Source organism: Anastrepha obliqua, chromosome 3, assembly GCF_027943255.1.
Source record: "Anastrepha obliqua isolate idAnaObli1 chromosome 3, idAnaObli1_1.0, whole genome shotgun sequence".
Classification (NCBI taxonomy): Eukaryota; Metazoa; Arthropoda; class Insecta; order Diptera; family Tephritidae; genus Anastrepha; species Anastrepha obliqua.
The window spans coordinates 4,100,105-4,119,636 of record NC_072894.1 but is presented as its reverse complement, the minus strand read 5'-3'; the positions used below and the strand labels follow the sequence as shown (position 1 = coordinate 4,119,636).

The 19,532-nt window shown below is 36.2% G+C and overlaps 1 protein-coding gene and 1 pseudogene across 2 annotated transcripts in view; one reads left to right on the top strand and one right to left on the bottom strand.

The window, feature by feature from the left end:
- The window catches only part of LOC129240279 (lysosome membrane protein 2), a 109,143-nt gene that overhangs the window by 38,712 nt on the left and 50,899 nt on the right, over window positions 1–19,532 (top strand). Inside the window, exons 1-2 of one of the 2 annotated variants that reach the window (XM_054875978.1) lie at window positions 7,387–7,584; window positions 17,679–17,937. In XM_054875978.1, coding sequence (XP_054731953.1) covers window positions 17,688–17,937 — 250 coding nt within the window. In that variant the 5' untranslated portion in view covers window positions 7,387–7,584; window positions 17,679–17,687. Of the gene's footprint in view, window positions 1–7,386; window positions 7,585–17,678; window positions 17,938–19,532 lie in introns of those variants that run through there. The other variant, XM_054875977.1, reaches the window with a different exon arrangement.
- On the bottom strand, window positions 8,835–8,910 carry LOC129243295 (small nucleolar RNA U3; annotated as a pseudogene).

The window sequence follows — 19,532 nt, the reverse complement described above, 5'->3', positions numbered from 1 at the left end:
AACACAGAAAGAGTAGCCCTACTCGTCGATGCCGATTCTTCCAATTTGAGCTTCTTTGGTAAGCTTTCTGTTCCTTTCCATCCACAGAATCGATTCTTATTTACACTCCGGCTCATATCCAACGAATCCAAGCTCCATCAATGGTCAAAAATTGGCTGCAAATTTCATAGAAATCACTAACACATAAATTAAAAAAAATCTTTACAAATCTATGCATAATCGTGGCTGCTTGTCAAGCAGTGCGAGCTTTTGCCGTAATCAGGTGCAAATATGATCTGTAGTTCATCTCCTGTCTATTTTTATTTTATTCTTCGATTGCTCAGTACTGATATCTCGACTTTTCTTGTATTTTCTTTGGCCACTACCATCACTGCGCGACACGGCCTCCAGTCGCTCTGACTTGTTGAAAAAGTTGAGCACATCTTTACTATTTTAAATCAAGTCGCATATTTCTCGAGAACATTAACACATTTCTTCACAATTTTCTTGTACACATTGCCTCTTTAGCAAGGGATTTAATCATAGCGCGGCGCTCCAAATAATGAGAATAAAGAGAATTTCGCATATACGTTGACTTCGAGTTGTTGCATGTTCCAGTGATGACTGTTAATGAACCGAATACAAAAGGAGCTGTTATTTATAGGAGCAATGAGTACGCAATTTATGTTATCAGTAACGAAATGTTAACGCATTACTTACACTACCAGGCGCCCCTCGAATGTACATAACACACACACTCGCATTTGTTTATTTGAGTTCAGGCAGTAAAAAATCAAAACATTTCAAGTTTGTTCATATTCTGTGTGTCGGTATGAGAGCAGTGTCGAGACCTCATACACTATTATCTACATACATACGTACATATGCTGCTATGTGCGCAAGTATGCAAACGTACATTATTTTTGAGTTCGCTGTGTACGGGTAGATATCCTTCAACTAGAGATGCTTACTTCCTTTGTCGAAACACATTTAACACATCATATCATAGTTACGAGTGTAATTGCCTTAACTGCTGGTTATAGCATTTTTATTTCGTATTTTTTTATTTGCGCGCAATTAAAAGCGACCTTAATTGCGAGCGAATTATTAAAAACGCATTCGGTTTGACTTACTTCTAAAGTATCGCCAGCAACATGTGTGCGTGTGTATGTAAACATTTACTTGTAGTACTTAACCTAAATATGCAAATATATAAGTAATGAAAACAAAATACATACAAAGCTTCATGCGTGAATATTAGAAAATGTCAAAAGTGAATTGGCTGAATCTGCTTTTATGAATTCATATGAACTTGCGAGCAAGGTTTTGGGTTCATAACTACTTAAAAGGTGTAACTACTTTGAGTAGCCAAAAAATAGCATGAAAATAGCAAAAGCTTAACAGGAATAGCAGATGCTTTGCAAAGAATCACAGAGCGTGCCTTAAATATCGATCCTTCGGCACATGGCATTATTTCCTAAGTATTGGTTTTTTTTTCTTATAAGATTTACTTTGTATCGCATTTGTAGATTATTTTATTTGCAATGCTGCAGATCAGCGACGCTGGTTAAGGCCTAGTTCATAGTTGCTTACGTTATGTCACTTGAAAACATTTCATTTTGAAGACTTGAATGTAGACATTATTAAATATGCTTGCGTTTTAAAAAATGTAATATCGAATTTCGCATGCGTATTGCTGCCATAATTTTTGCAATCTCAGTAGACGATGTTTACGGATTCCCTTAAGCTGTCTATTACTAGCAGCAAATTGCCCAATTAAATTTTTTCCCTTTGCCTTTTTTTCATATCATTAATAATAATTAAGCAAACAAAAAACTCTAAAACCTCCCACCAAATCAAATTCTATGAAGGAAAACCTTTCAAAACAGTCTTGACAGCTAACTGTCAAGTTTGCAGGGTAGACTAATTTTTGTGCATTTACGTATTACTAATCGCTGCATAAGCGAATGCGCTTTTACTGTAAAAAACATTCAAATGTCCAATTTAACATTTTGGATGTGTCTTTGAACCATGAAGGTGGGAAAAGGAGTCCCCAAAACTCCCTTTAGATGCGACGGTGTGTAAACGCATAAATCATCTTAAGCAAAGAGTCAAAAAAGGCTCTGAATGCGGCCGTGTTTTTTTTCCTACAAAACAAAATCTACTAAATAAACAAAACAATTCTAAAACACATTACTTCGCTTGGTACAATTAATTACTAGCGGTCACATGTCACTTCAACAGGTGTGGTTGCGTTTGTTAGTGTAGTGTGAATGTGCTTATGGTGTACACGGATCTTTTTTGTGGTATTTAACTCAGGCCTTTTGTTGACACTTGACGTATGTCATTGTATAGCGAAAATAACTGAGATCAAGTACCTGGATATTTAATTCATTACCTTCGGCTTTCGTTTGAAAGGAAAGATTTCACTTTTTTTGTTTTTTTTTCGTTAAAGATATGTTATATATACATTAGGGCGGGTCGATTTAAAAATCGCTCATTGCTCTGTGAAAATTGTATTCAAGGGATCACAATAAGAAACTTTGCCGAAGGAACCATACCTCTAAAACGAGTTCTGATGTCCCCCAATTTGGGTCGAACGAAAAATCCCACTTTGACCCATTTAGAGTGCTTCAATCGAATCCAAATGTATGACCGACCCCCACTTACTTTGGACAGCCGATCCACCCATGTCAGTGGCACACCCCCTGGAACTCCCCTGGGGGGTTCCCCATACAATCATTTCAAAATATCACCATTTTTGGCCTTTACATGAGAAAAGAAACTAAAAAGTTCGACCCAAATTGGGGGAGCATCAGGATACGTTTTAGAAGTATGCTTCTTTCGGCAAAGTTTCTTATTTTGATCCCTAGAATATGATTTTCACAGAGCAATGGGCGATTTTTTTGCCTCCCCACAAATCGACCCGGCCTAATATACATATATCTGTGTATAATTGGCACTTTAAACCCTTTTTGGTTATTTGGTCGAGCTCCTCCTCATATTTGTGCTGTGCGTCTTAATGTTTTTCCACAAATGAGGGACCTACAGTTTAAAGCCGACTCCGAACGGCAGATATTCTTGTATGAGTAGCTTTTTCATGGAAGAAATACACTCTGAGGTATGCCATTGCCATTACATTAAAAATTAAAAACAAAAGTATGACCTATACAACTATAGAGGAAATTATTATTGTAAATGTATTTTTCTCAACTAACAAACGCCAACTATTCACTGACGTACAATTTTTTGAATAATATTGAACGGTTTGACCTGCATTGAAGCAGCATAAAATCGCCAATGAAGATTCTTTGTTCAGAACTATTCTAAGGAACGTACAGACAACCCTACATTTTTTTTTTTCAAGAGGTCAAAAAACATAATTTAAAACTGACTATTGCCGATTAAGACTAAAAATAATATATATTATATAAACCTGGATCTTACTAATACAAAATTTTCAGATAGTCAAGCCGCAATCAAGGCTCTGACGACGCCATGGGGCAGATTCAAACTGGTAAACTCCTGTAAGGTGGAGATCAAATCTCTTGGGTGTGCAGGTAATATTTCTCTGATCTGGGTTCCACGTATACGAACCAAGGCGGAAATAAAATTGGTGGTGAGCTTGCCAGGAAGGGGTCGACGAAATTGGTCTCACACGTCTCCTACCCGGTCATTGGCATCCCCTTTACTGTTGTTAAAGGAAAGTTACTTAACTTATTGTTCAGGAAAGCGCAGAATGCAGTTACATCTCCTCCATTTCTTCGTGTGCTAATTCGCAAGCCTTTTGGCTCCAGTACAATAGGCGCAGAAGGCAAAACGTCCTGGGGGCTCCACGCCACTGAATTTCAAAATTCGTAGCTGTGTTTACCGATTATTGGATGATCACCGATCATTCACGCAGAAAAGCTAGGTTTACCATTTAATCTCCATTGCAGAAGCTTTAGGGACCTCCTTTCAGGGAAGGAGGCTACTGAACATTTTCTCTGTAAATATAAACTAAAAGATAGAGTTCAGAAAATGTTTTGTTTGAAACTGAGAAATCTTGCAAACTAGAATTAGATATCTCATTAATATCACGAAGCGCACCTGCAATAGAAGCATTACGAGCATAATTTGTGTTGAACTTATTCAGATAGAAAGGAAGGGCTTTAAGAAGAATTGCACGGAGGTGTAAGAAAATAAACACTTTGAAACAGAAGTGGGCAACGAATGTCACCCTCATTTACATTGAAAGCAAACGAGAGAACAAGAATCGATTTCCTATTTTCCAGAGACTTCAAGTTGATCAACAGCAAATGGATGTGCTAGAGCGTAGAACCAGAAAACTTTAATGATCTTAGTACATATTTCGGACACACTTCTGATCTTACATTTCAATCAATCAATTAAATATGTGTGGTATAGTCTCCAAATAAACGTTGGTTATCCCAAACTATATCGCATGAATACAGTGAACTGCAATTTTAGCTTGTAAGACTCCGTATTTGACGATGAAATTTTTTTGCGCTCATCCCAATCTTTTTTAAATCGAAGTTGACTCTCAGCTAACCCTTAAAATGGCCTTTTTTCGAAGTGATCAATCTCTGATATTGTATCGCAGGCGAGCGCTATGCTAATTGCATTTGCTATGAAATTGTTACACACATGGATACTTTTAACCATAAACATATACACTTTTTAGGACAACGAGGAGTTAGTTTTTTTATTATTACCATCCTAAAAGTTTATTGCAAAGTTGATAGCAAAAATAATAGCCGGAAACATCCTAGAGAGCAGAAGAACTGCTTGTCTTCTCCAGCCTTGTATTTGACTTGTGCTCTGTTAGTTCTTAATGAGAAGTGTTTTTTTACAGAGAAGTGAGCTTCCGGTGTGCAAATCTTATTTTTCGCTCAAGTGCCAGTTAAGCGGTTTTGCACTTTAAACTACGATACGTTTTTAACTGTTTATTTGTCATTTTTCACAAATAGCAAATATTGTAGAATATTGACAGTAAGTGATTTGTTTCACGGGAAACTTGTCCAACTGAATTTATGGCCTCATAAAATCGATGAGCAAACAAAGATTTCAACAAGTGCTTATGGAACGCTAACTTCTAAAATGGCACAACTCGAAAGCGTTGAAATAAAATATTAAAACAAATTCTTCTCGCAGCCGCAAAACTATATCATAAAAGCAGAGTACATAGGTTTGGATGTTATTTCGCTCAAATTGGTTTTGAATATTTTCCGCTAGTAGTCTTTATTGGACCATATCTCAGAATGTATAACACTGCAGCGGATCACACTATATGGCAATTTAAAGATGATGTTGCACTTCAAAAAAGTTCTTTGACCGTTTTGAGTTTGTTTTACAGCTTTCCAACATAAAATGGTGGAAAGAAAATAAAAAAATTGGCACATTTTTCAGTACCACTAAGGCCGAGATGAGAAGTCGGAGCAGGCGGTCAGAAAAGTGTCTGTTGCTTATGGGCAGTACCAAAAGCAATAGCAAAGCGACTTGGAAGGCTTACTTATTTAAAATTTACTTAAATTAACTTTTTCTGATAATTAATAAATTACAATTGGTATTTGTGCACTTACCTCACGGGGCATAGGGCGGTAACGCCTTTCTTCCAACGTATTGGATTTTGCGCAAGATACTTAATTTCCCATAAAGCCCCAACTTCATGCATGCATTGACCGGGTCCAAGTCAAGATCGGTCTCCCACTCCTCCGAGCACCTTGTGGATGCCATTCAAGGGCCATTCGAGCAATGTTGTCTTCCGCTCAATCCCGTTCGGACAACTAAAATGCGTTTTATTTCCGCGACAATCGGGTTGCAGATTGACCAAAATATTCTACATATCCTGCGTAACACACCACGTTTCAGATCCGTACAAAAAAACTGGTTAGATACTTGTGTTGAAAATTATTCGTTTGGTGTTTTCATTGATGCTCGACCATTTCCTGACTGTTCGCAGCTTGTGATTGTCGTTACGTGCTTTTTTTACGCGCGAATCTGTGTCTGCATCTGTTCCTCCGTCTTTGGATACAACACTTCGTAGATAGCAGAACTTGTCTACGTCATCGATGTGTACCTCGTTGTTATCAATGTTAACAGTAAGAGGAACATTATTTTATCCATTTATCCGTGGTAAAACATATAACACCCGCATGGTCCGAATCACAATGCTTTTCTTGGGGCCTCCGTTGGACTGCTTCCGGACGTTCTAGATCTAAAAATGTGATGGAAAGAAGTGGTGAAACCTCTGTCGTACTCCATTTAATTATCCATGGATGGCTCTCTCATTATATGTAGGGTATTGATGTGATCTACGCATGAGCGTCCATGTTTAAAACCACTTTGTTCTCGTCTCAGCCAAGCTTTTAGCTGAACGCATTGTTTCGATGCAGTTTCATAGTGTTGTGCTTCTCCAGTTTTTGCATTGACTGTGGTTTTCTTTTTTTGGTAGATCACTGTAATTTCCATTCTGTAGGGATATTGCCGGAATTCCACACGTCGCGTAAGATAGGACAAAGTATCGCCGGCAATAGGTCATGACCATGCCTCGAAAATTCCTTTGGCATTTCATCATGGAAATTGTTCAACTGTATTATGAAAATCAGCGTTCTGTGCCATACAGCTCGTGAAACAATGACTTTATTGAGAAGTCATTTCGGAAAGCAACTGATTTCACGTTTAGGACCTGTGAGTTGGCCACCAAGATCTTGTGATATCACACCTTTGGACTTTTTTCTTTGGGGATTCGTGAAGTCCAAGGTCTATGCTGATAAACCAGCTACGATTGAAGCTCTGGAAGCCAACATTACGCGTGTTATTCACGACATACCAGTCGAATGATTGAAAATTGGACCTTCAGAATGGACCACCTTAAGAGTAGTTGCGGCCAACATTTGAATGAAGTCATATTCAAAAAGTAAATGTCAAAGAATGTCCTTTCAAATGATAAATAAAGGTTTTGAACATAATTTACATTTTTGTTTTTTTTTAACTATTGAAAAAATTGATCACCCTATATGTTAGTATTTCCTTACAAAAAATTATTTAATTTCGCCGAGTCGGACCGGCATGTGAGCACATATTATAATACTCAGGAAATGATGATCAGGCATAAAACTGTTTCAATAAGACCTTTTTCCATTTAATTTTTTAAATAAAGGGAAAATATATTTTGATTTTGAGTTGCGCTACTTTTGCGATTAGCGTGTACTGCATGAAGAAAACTTTATTACAATTGAGGTGACAGCACGGAGAGTCAGTAAACATATTCGCTCGTAGGGCGTTTCATTGCTCAGCGCCTTTCAAATGTGCAGATTTAGCTATTTGTAGCAAATAGATTTTGCCCACATCACTTCTTGCCAGAAATCGCAATACGAATATAAATGCAATTTTATAGATTTTGAGCGGCTTGGCGTTAAAGTTTAGCAACAATTTATGTGCAATATAGTCGGAATAAAACTGGAGATGTTAAGACCTCGAAGTGAGACACTTTGATGATTGACTGTAGTTGAAAAGTTTATGGCTACAAAGGAAGAGGCTAAGGCGAGAATGACAAATGGCAAACTAGTCAGTATTCGCCTTGGCTCTTGAGTAGTGTGAGTGGTACGTATGTACTTATGTGTGACGTAGTGCATTGAACTGTGAATTGTTTTGCAATAACTAATAAAATTGAATAATTGAACATTAAATAACAAACGATATTCAATTGGCCGAAATTGACCCTAAATCACCAACTACAGCATTAGATCACCACCAAGAAATGTTCGAAGTTTGATATGTGGTACAAATAAGTTCTGAAATATGCTAGTGAATACATTTAGCAACTGCAATCTAGCGTCTTTTCTGTGAGATTTTGTGGATAAGTTCAATAATTAGGTGCTTACTTGAAGAAGTGGAAGTTGTTATTTCGTGTACTTATGTATGTTTGTATGTATGCGTGATGTGCATACCTATATATTTATGTTATATGTGTGTATTTTAGAGCTTGAAAAAAAATTAATTCGAAGTAAAATAAAACAAAAAAAACAAGCAAACGATAATTAAAAAGTGGCGCCCATAAAAGCTGGTGCCTCGCATTTGGCTTCAATGTTGTTAGTTCAAAGGGCGTTGCTTCGAATATACCATTTATGCAAATATGTATTTACGTACAATAGTTTTGAACGCATAGTGAATGGGTTCACAACATTTTGCTAAATTGTCGAGCAGTGGTCAAGGTCCGAGTGAATGAACGTCAAGAAAATACTTCTCAGCTATCATTTAAAGCTGACCTAATAGAACCACAATATTGAGCTCCACAAGTTGTTAAGTCCAGAGCTATTTTTTACATAAAAAAAAATAAATAAATAATTGGCGCGTGTTTGGCCGAGCTCCTCCTCCTATTTGTGGTGTGCGTCTTGGTGTTGTTCCACAAATGGAGGGACCTACAGTTTCAAGCCGACTCCGAACGGCAGATATTTTTATGAGGAGCTTTTTCATGGCAGAAATACACTCGGAGGTTTGCCATTGCCTGCCGAGGGGCGACCGCTATTAGAAAAGTATTTTTATTAATTTTGCTTTCACCGAGATTCGAACCAACGACCTCTCAGTGAATTCCGAATGGTGATCACGCACCAACCCATTCGGCTACGGCGGCCGCCGTACATAAATCACCGAAATATGCAGCTAAATTAAAAAAAAAAAAATTAATTTAAATCTGCTACCTAACATTGACGCATTTTCGTATAGAAATATTAGCTGCTTCCACTGCACCAGACGCCTCGCGAGTAGTGAATAAAACAAAAACAAATTCTCTCAATCCAACATTGCATATTTTCGCATTATTTTCGGTTTGACAAACTGTTATTTAATTGTGTACATTGCTTCCATTTCATTAAAAGTAGCAAATTATTGAAGACTGACTACAGAAATGATCCTGTGAAGCATAGTCTTTGCCTGAAACTATACAAAATAAAAAAAATCTGTCCTTATTCATACTTAAGCCAGTGAAGTTTGTCGCTTCTGAGCTAAGCGTTTAAAACCAAAATCGCTTAAATATCGTTAATCTGTACTTTCACATAAAATGTTTCGCTTAGCAAGTAGCGGAGTTCGTAGAGAGCAGCGAAGTGGTGAAACAAAAGCAGCCAAAATTTGATACCCCTTGCCGAAATATAAAATTTAATAAAACGGTGCTGCAAGTGTATATTTTTTGTCTGAAAAGAAAATCATCCATCTAAACACAAAAGTACATCACGAGTAGACATTTTTGTAGAACAAACACAAATTTCAGCTTGCTTCATTTTTTTGTATTAAGTCTTTGTTTGTTTAGAAATTTTTGTATTACGTGCAAAAAGTGTCGCAAGTCGATTTCTGATTGAAATATTATTTATTAGTAATAACATCATATATATAAATAATTGATATACATATATTCGAATTTTACGATGATCACTTTTGTGGATTTTTATTTATTATTTACGGGTTGTTATTTATTCAAACCTACTTTAAACTTTCCTTTATACGATGTGAAAATTATGATTTTTAAACTATTCTTTTCTGCAAAAATGGTGTACTAATGATTCGCTTTCAGACCCATTTGTATGCCACCTTGATCAAAAGCTTACCCGAATATCATATTCAGTGATGAAGTGTGATATTAACGTCTTCAAAGTAATCCCCATCAACTGCAATGCACTTATCCCAGCGTTTGATTCAGCTCTCGAAACATTTCTGGAACTCTATTTTCGGTATAACCATCTTCGATTTTTCCTTTTCTTCCTTTCGGCTCTTAAAACGTAGTGGTTTTTTGACTCGATCAAACAAAAAAAAATCACAGGGAGCGTCGTTCGTAATTCTCGATGGACTGATGATCTCTTCTGAATCGTTCATGCCACTCATAAGCAGCGGTTGTTTTATTTATGATGTCGTTATCGAAAAAATTTCTAAGATTTTCGCCCAATTTAATACATTTTTTATCCAAAATTTCAATAAACTTGTAAGCAATATTAAAAAAACTATTAATAAATTCGTAAAATTAATAATAAATAATTATAAGATTTAATAATCTTTCTAGTTTAACTCTTTCTTAACCAAAAGTCAACATAATAACTCAATTATTCAAAGTACTGGCCATAGCTGCCCACTATTGTTTATCTATCTTTTTCTCGCAATTTCCTAATTCCTTCTCAATAGCAATTTTTCCCCCCTTTGAGGTAGTCTGTGAAGTGAGCCAATTTTCAATTTCTTCGAAAGAGCGGAGGAGGCTCAAGCGCATCGATACATATCCACAGTAATAGTTTCAGCTAGTTTCCAGCATATGATAGACTTTACCCCATAAAATACAGATCACAACCTTTGAAACATGGATACTTGGCATTCTCGTTGATGTAGACGTTGTTGTTGTAGCAGCATAAAGATTCGCCATGAATATACTGGGAGTGCTACTGCAGTGACAGTTCTTGGCCGGATATAAATCCAGGTAGTTACGATAACGTAGAACCGACTGCCTGGGGCTGCACATTGATGTAGTTATTGATGATATCGGTTAGCCAGGGTTAACGTTGTACTTTTCGCTCTCAGACCATATCTACTTTTTGCTCTCCGTCACAATCTGCTGAAAAAAGTTCTTCCTTTTTTTGGCTGATAAGCAGTTGATATGCGCACTTATGAAAGCCTTTCAACATTTCAACAAAGGCCTTTATTCGTACGGTAGCCAATTGCTGTCTTGTTTTTAAAATCCATCGCTTTCTGTGTAACCGTTAATAAATTTGCAAGTTTTTTCTTGAGTTTCATATGCGGTTGCTCAGCTCATTTCTTGCCCCTCAACCCAAATCACTTTTAAATCGGTCAGTTCATACACGAAATGTTCCATCACTTAAAAAGGCTCTATAACATGCCTCCTCATGCAAACGCTTTTTAGTTTAACGTTAAAGATCAACTACTCTTCTCTCACGACACACACGAGGGCTCAGCCGCCAGGGGAATAAGTGCAAACGAAGGATTGAGAATTTTTTTATTTTTGGCATCTACTCTATTACGTCCAACCGATGGAGATGAACCTTCAACATTACCGAACATTTGTATAATTATATTACTCGAATCTAAGTAGAAATATTCTTTTTGCAAAATATTTTCGTTTGCAGAGCCACGAATGCACTTCAGCTTCAACCGTTTGCATTGAGCTACTAAATGGCATACAAATGCACAAGTACTTATATATGTACATATGTACATGCATATGCATAAGTGTCAATTTCCCACAGAGTGTCCGGTTGACGCTTACGAAATTGTACAAGTACGTTTAACAGTATACGAGTGTTTTTTACATACATACATATACGAGTAAATGTATGTACATAGGCGTACATATTTGAGTACAACACGACGTCACTGCCGTGTAAGTTTTTTTGTTTTTGTTTTTGCATTTTAATAAAGCAAGCACATTTTTTGTTAGAGGAAGCAGAGTATTTTATGACACTCGCAAATTTACGATTTATTGACTTAGTTTGCTAATACTGAGAATTAAAGGTCCAGTATGAGCAGTATTCGCCATATTATTAGAAACAACGCAACGTTTCAATTTTACAATTTGAGTTTGCTTAAAATTTACACGATTATATGACGAAAAATATGAATTGTTTTTTTGAAAGTAAACGCATTTTTAACAAATTACGCAAAAACACTTTCTTTTTCATAACATCTTTAAAATATAACCTTCAATATTGCTGCATTTGGTTGTGCGGCGTGCTAATGCACACTCCTCATGTCAGGTATTATTTATAAACAAAGAAATGTGTAAAATAATATTTTGCCTTGCAAACAAAAGGTTTTTTATAATGGAGAGAATAAAATGTCTCTGTTATTGCTCTATGTTAATTTGAATGACTGTTACTTTAACATTTTCTTCTGATAACTTTTTCAATATTCAGTGGTCGTCAAAAGAAAGCGCACAAGTTCTCTCTTTCTAATTGTTATGTTATGGGAGTAAGCAGTGCATCGAATTTTATTACAGTTGCATTCAGGTTTATCGTGAAGTAACCAAGTAAGAAAGCACTTTATTCCAACTTGATACACCTGCTAATTATTGTAGGCTGGCTGTTATTTTTTGGAATCAAACAAACTCTTAGACAATGAGAGTTATAACTCGTAGCATCAGACGGACGGCCGGAAATATAGATTTAAGATACAAAAAGTAGACGAGATTTTCATCCAATCTCACTCTTTATTGGGTGTTCGGTCGAGCTCCTCCTCCAATTTGTGGTATGCGTCTTGATGTTCTTCCCCAAATGGAGTGACCTACAGTTTTAAGCCAACTCCAAACGGCAGATATTTTTTATTAGACCCTTTTGCATGGCAGAAATACAGCCGCCCTGCCAAGAGGCAAGCGCTATAAGAAAAATTTTTTTCTATCATTTTTTTTTCATGTACGGAAATTCGAACCTGCGCACTTTCCGAATGGTCGCCTCGCCCCAACTCATTCGGCTACGGCGGCCGCTTAACTTAAATTTTGCTCGAGCCATCGTGCGCACTGGCGGGCAGATAGACAGACATGGCTAAATGGACTTCTCTTATCACTCTGAGCCTTCTGGTATATATCAATCTCGATTCCTTTATGCTGTTACATACAGCTGTTAAGTGAACTATATTACAATACGAGTACCCTTGTTCATAAGTGCACCCGGGTATAAATTCATACCAATAAGCAAAAACTACTGAACTCAATTTGTTCAACGTTCACCAAAATCAAAAAATAATATTGTAGAAAGAGTGTTGGAAAGAAAGATTCTGCGACATATTTTAGGACCTTTGCACGTTGGTGACGACGTCTGGTACATATAAAAATGAGCTTTACGGCCGCATAGACATAGCGCAGCGAATAAAGATCCAGTGACTTCTTTGTATACATTCGGGTCATGTCATCCGAATGGATACAAATGCTCCAGTTCTGAAATAATTCGATGCTGTACCTGCTGATGATAAAAGGAAGGCCTCCTCTGCGCCGTAAAGATGAGGTGAAGAAGTACTTTGCTGCACTTCGTGTGTCCCACTGGTGCCGGATAACACATGAAAAAGCAACTGTCGCGCTTCCTTAAACTCTGAAAACGCTTTTGCGACTAAACAGTTTCACAAAAGGTGGCGCTAGTGAAAATTCTCATAAAAACACTATTTCATAAAGATCTCAAGATCACCTATTTGAGTAAAAAACTTCTCAGCCATTACATGTACTAGTTTTTAAATGTAATTTCTTCTTTCCTTCAATTAAAAAAACATATAAGACTGGGCACGCCAAATCAGTGTGGAACTAATGGTGACTGAAAAACCTTATTGCAAATTCATTCAAAGCTACGAAATTTGTGATTTCATTCTAAAAATAAGGATCTTTCGGAACAAAGTTTCGGAAAGTTTGCAGACACAGATCAAGTAGCATCGCTCTAGGGCTTGATCGGGCTCAGCAATTATAACAAAAGTACGGTAGGCTTTTTCTCAGCTACAATCCTTTGAATATTTCTAAAAGGGCACCAACTGCGTTTTGTTGTGTTTTTTGTTTGTTGTTTTGCTTTTTTTTTTGCAAAAATTCATTAGGCGTTGAAATAGATAATTACGAAGAAACAGTTTGCTCATCTCTTATAAGTATGAAAACTATAAACCTGTTGCGGTAGAGAAGAAACTTTTATTTCATTTATTAGATGATGTACTTGCGTCACGCCCTTAATTGCAGCATTCGTTGCAGGTCAGATTGTTTTTCTTCCTCTTTTATACTACATTTAACAAATATCTAATTACGATATAATTGTTTGGGATTAATTGCAAATGTCAAATTTAATTAAATATCGTATCATTAACATTTGTATTATCTGACTGACGTCGTGACTGTGTGAATTATTGATCACCTGAGCTATTTTACATCTTATGGATATCTGATTGTAAATATATTTATGGACGATATATTCATATGGAAATTTTTCCAACAACTGTTCTTTATTCAATTGTAATTAATGGCAGCGAAAGAAATATTTGCCATTTAAAATAGCAAATCTAAATAGTTTTGCTCTTTAAGTTCAAATAAGTGGAATATTTTTTTTACTGAAATTGCGCAAAAAAATACTTAATTGTTGACACAGTGCAACAAAATTCTACGTATTTTATGAAACCTAAAGTATATATATATTTTTTTATTTTTATTGGGACTTGTTCAGAAATATTTACCAATGACTAACAGCCAACTTAAATACGTCAACATTGTACAATTTTCACTCTACATAACATAAAGCATTTTTATGGAGCTGTGAGATCGCAAGGTTTTGTGCGTCTAAACCTTCGTATTAATCCGTCGGTTTCAATCAGATTCCTCATTGATGTGGCTTATTAGTCTTTCTTTATGGGCTACTGCCATCTTTGCGTTTTCAGTGTTGACGGAGTTTACTTTAAGGTCGCGCTCAATGTCGGAACCATGGTGGCTTGGCAATGCACATAAGGACCTTATTTTGGAACTGTTGGACTAGGTTTTTCGTACTGTGACACGCACTCTCACACTGCTGTGCATCATAACTCCATACTGGTCTTGGTACCTGCTTGTGTTTCTTTGTTTTCGATGGTTAGAGCTGATCTGACCATGAGGCGTCACATGTTTTTGAGTGTGATGCCCAATTCTTCCTTTTTTTAACAAGTTTTTTCTATTGAAGCCATGAAGTATGACACTTAACATACCTAGGTATTTCGCAGGGCTTGAATATGGTAATTGTGCTTTTTCTATTTTGTACGTAACCTGCGTACTTGATCGATTGTAGAGTGTTAATTTCGAAAACCAAGCTGATGTGTTGGATTTATTTGTTTTCGTTCTATTATTTTGTTGAGGAGCCTAATCAACAGCTTTTCAAATTGCTTATAGATCAGAAGTAGGAGTGATTTTTTGCATGTATTTTTCATTGATGTTACAACCATCGTTTAGTTTTTTTTGTTAAAAAAAATTGCATTATCATGAGAAATATGTTTATATTAAATATTTTATTAGGAAAAATAGCATTTTTTAAAAAGAAAACGATTTTTTGTGCCTATAATAATAATCTTTTCCATACGTTTTTAATTATCTTAAAAAAAATTGTGTCCCAAAAGCAAAAAACAAAAAATTAAAAACAATCACGAAAAATATAAAGTAAAAGATTAAAATTAACTGTATTTATTTTAAGGATTTCACACTAAAAGTACGAAAGTGTTTACATCTGGTGTTAGTAAAAGTAGCGCTTGAATTTAGAAACGTTTTGTTTCTTCACAATTGAAAATTAATAACTATTTATACATTTAATAAATATAAGAAATAGTTCGAAAGAAAGGTATAAACAGTACTTTGGAGTCCCAGTTATACAAGAAGTGGTTCCTAAATAAATATGTAGAACTTGCTGTTATGATTAAGGTCTGTAGATGGAAGGAAAAAAAAATAACAGTTTGGTGTTCTAATGATTTGGATTTTTTTTTTCATTCATTCATTCATGCATACCGCCATCATTCATGTACCACAGCTCGGTGTGAGTCTTAGCTTCCTCCAAATTTTTCTCCATCCATTTCGGTCCATAGCCATACTACGGTAGTTGGTCACTCCTATGCTTCTTAGCTCGTCCTTACAGCCATCAAACCATCTTTTCCGCGGTCGCCCTCTTCACTTTTAACCAGGCATGTCTCCATCCAAAACTATGGCATTTTGCAAACGTGTCCTAACCATCGGATGTGCTGCGATTTAACAAACCGCACGACGTTTTGCCTTGTAGGAATTCCTCTAACTCGTTATTATATCTGATAGATACAGACCATTTTCTTCTCGTACTGAACCCAGAATTCTTCTCAGTGTTCTTCTTTCCAATTTGCTTAATTGTGTAATTATATCTGCTTTCAATGTCCACGTTTCACATCCATATGTTGCTACTAGTAGAATCAAAGCTTTATATATTTTGATTTTCGTTCTTCTACTCAAGAGCTTGGTTTTTTTTTTTTTTTGAATTTTTTCATAATATTGTTCGCAATTTTTTGTAATTTCGTATTTTAAACCTTTACAGATCAATACAAAGATAACCTATTTTCTAATGAAAAATATTATTTTAATTATAGAAGTCAATGTCCCTATAAAAATACTATTTTTTCATAAAACATCTAATACGAACTGATATTCTCAAAAACTTGCAATTTTTTTCTAACGCATGCGATGATCTTTGAGTATCATTCATTATAACTTTTACCAGCCTTAAAAACAATAAAAATGCAATTTTTTAATAAAAAGGCATAGAAATCGCAAAAAGTGTACAACAGCGCCACCCATCGTATGACTCAGGTAAAAATAAACATCAGGAATAAATTTACCGATCCAAAAAACAATTGGGCTCCATAGCATTTCGGAAAAAGGCATTGTCGTTTTACTACAATACATTTTTCTTCTATACGAAGCAACTTTAAATACCTTCAGAAAAAAAATCAGATCCTCGGACAAAAAAATTATTTTGGGATTTTGTTATGCGGAGACACAACCCTTCATTTTATATCCCGGTGCAATCTTTACAACTAATAACCGTTATCTAAAAGAAAAAATTTAGACTTTCTTTAAATTCAAAGTTAATATTTTTATTTAATTATTTTTTGTAGTACGTTTTCTTATTTCAATTTTCACAAAGTGCGTTGCCCTAACTCATATTATTATCAGACATAACTTTGAACAGTTTTTGATTCATAATCTCAAAATACACCTTCACTAAAAAATTTTGCTTTACTGTGACAACTGGTCACTGGCTCACCGGTTCACTGGGTGATCGAAACTAATGGGAGGAAGCTTGGACTTCGATACAACCCCCATTGCAGAAGCTATGGGATCCGGCAAAGAAACAGACTGTTGAACACTTTCTTTGCAAATGTCCGAGTCTGGCCATTGCGCGCTTGAGATTCCTTAATGTGTCTTTCAGAGGGAGGCTGAGACAATTCTTCAGCCACAATTCCTTTTTCCACCTCCACTGCACCAACCACCGCTAAATGGTTCCAGATGGTTTTTCTTCCTTTAAGTTTTTGAAATTATTCGCAAATAGTGGTCTACATTATGGTATCAAAACGGCTTTCTAGGGCTACTTGTGATGTACCCGTGGCACTCTTGTCATCTAACCTATCTACCTACTTATGAAAACTAACGGCAATGCAATCATTGAAAAATAAGCTCTAACTAAAATTAGCTCTGTTCTGATTAACTCTTATTAAGTTTTTCTTCTATTATAAAGTGGGAAAAATGTTAGATAGGACCTTTTTTACTTTTATTAAATGTAGCGATATATTTTTACAAAAAAAATTAAATTATATAATTAAAATTACTGGCTTCACTTAGCGAATGCTGCATTGTTTGTAATATAGGCAAAGTGAAAAATGATTTGATAATTTAAGAATTTAATTTTACGCAAAAAGTAACGGTTTAAAACAAATTTTTGTACATTAGTCGATATCCAACTAAATTCGGCGGAAATCATATGGAATTATAAATCGTAAAACGGTGGGTTAAATGAATTCGCAGTCTAATTTGCATTGCCAAAGAACGTGAAATCGGTATAAGACATTCCAAAGCATTCGAAAACCGTTTACCACCAGAAGCGACGCCGCTCATTTCATTAGAAGCTAGATATTTTTCATCACCTAGCATTCATATCAAAAAAATATTGCACAACTGCTTAATAAATTATTTGTCTAATTTCTAATTGCAGTGCTAAATTATGGGGTTACAAAAACACTACCTCAGATATGGCCGCAGTGCGAGAGATCATATATTGGGACTGGCAGGCGGAGGACGCCGCAACACCATCGTGAAAACCACCGGCGATAATGGTCACCATAGCCAAAATGGCCATGGCACACATCGTGGTGGGGGTGGTGGTGGCGGTGAACACGGCGGTATGCCAAATTTAACCAGCCGCCCCACCCCGCTGTCCATGTTAATATCACAAGGAGCTAAAATCAATAACCGTAAGTTGACACAAATTATATATTTACATGTACGAGTAGCTATAAAATATTTTCCGTCACTAAACCATATCGCACAATAAGACATGAAATGAAAAGCCGAGGCAACAACAAAACGAAGCCACTTTGAGAATAAAGCAATTGTTGTGGAAGGTAAAATATTCAAGGAAACCCACTAAATTTTCCGGTTTAAAAAGATTTTCATTTAGCAGTAATTCACAACTGCAACTACTACTTACACACACACACACACACATCCACCCATACTTAGACACACATATTACATCCTATAGAATTATTTGACTGTGGGGGCAGCGACGAACTCGGCAATTGGTTTTAAAGTCAATATCACTTCCATTGCACAACAACCAACCAACCATATCAGCAGCTAGTTGTTGTTGTTGTTAGCGGGGAGCCAATCTTTGTGTAATGCAACATTCTAAAACAACAACAACGATCAGCACACTTCGAAGCAGCGCTAGTATGCACACGCAAACATTGCCAGCCATCGTAGCAGGTATAAACACAACAACAACAATACCAGAAGCAGCTAATAACCGAAGTGGCTGCAATGCAGTAGCCAAAAATTGGCAAAGATCGAGTCTGAGTAATTTGCAGGTTGTTGATATTATTTTGGTTGCAGCTGTAGCTGGCCACGTTGCAACACTTGCAACAGCCGCACGGCACAAGTTCATTTCAACATTTTATATGTGGTCATTTGGCCAAAGCGTTGCATAATGAGCATTTATGTAGTCGAAAAATCCACACAAATAACAAAATAAAATAAAATTCCAAATAAGACTAAAATTTCAACTAACCACAGATTAGCACAGCAACGTGTTTACTTTAGCACATACCCACACTCGTACATAGACGTGCACGCGTGCAGAAACTTGTATTAGAAGTTTACGGCACAACTGCGAATAGTCCACGAAACGGTGATGCTGCGATTGGTGTTGCCAAAACTTGTTGCCGAAAAATCGTATAAAAATTTCATTTTCTATTACATATATAATATTACTAAGCATGCATATATGTATGTGTGTGTACCTTTATTTGTCTATATAATATAAACTTACACTTGCATATGAATATGTGCAAGCATTAATAGAAGTTTATGTGCAGAAAATCAACGCTTTGAAATAAATTCAGAATTTTATGTGACACAATATTTCAGCAAATCTGAAGATCAGCTTAAATTCTCGTACGTACCCACTCGGAAATTTCGTCATCCCTGGCTTTTAGGACATCTTTAAAGAGACTTCTAATAGTTTGTACGCAAGCATGAATCCTTGAAAAGAGAATAGCGTTATTTGAGCGCTCCGTTTTATAGCTATCAACTAATAGGAGATCGAAGACGAGGCGCATTCACTAGACTAACGGCAAGGTGTTGTACATTAGAATGGCACGCCAAGAGAAAATGTAAAAGAAAAAGAAAAGGACCAAATGCGTTGAACAGCCGACATGCATTTGAAGCTGGCGGCATACGACTATAGGGCGAATGGAACGGCTTCTCGTCATTTCATTTTCTGCTAGCATCCGAATGTATACGGCGAAAGAAAAAACTCAACTGCTCTACTGATATCACCTTTAATAGA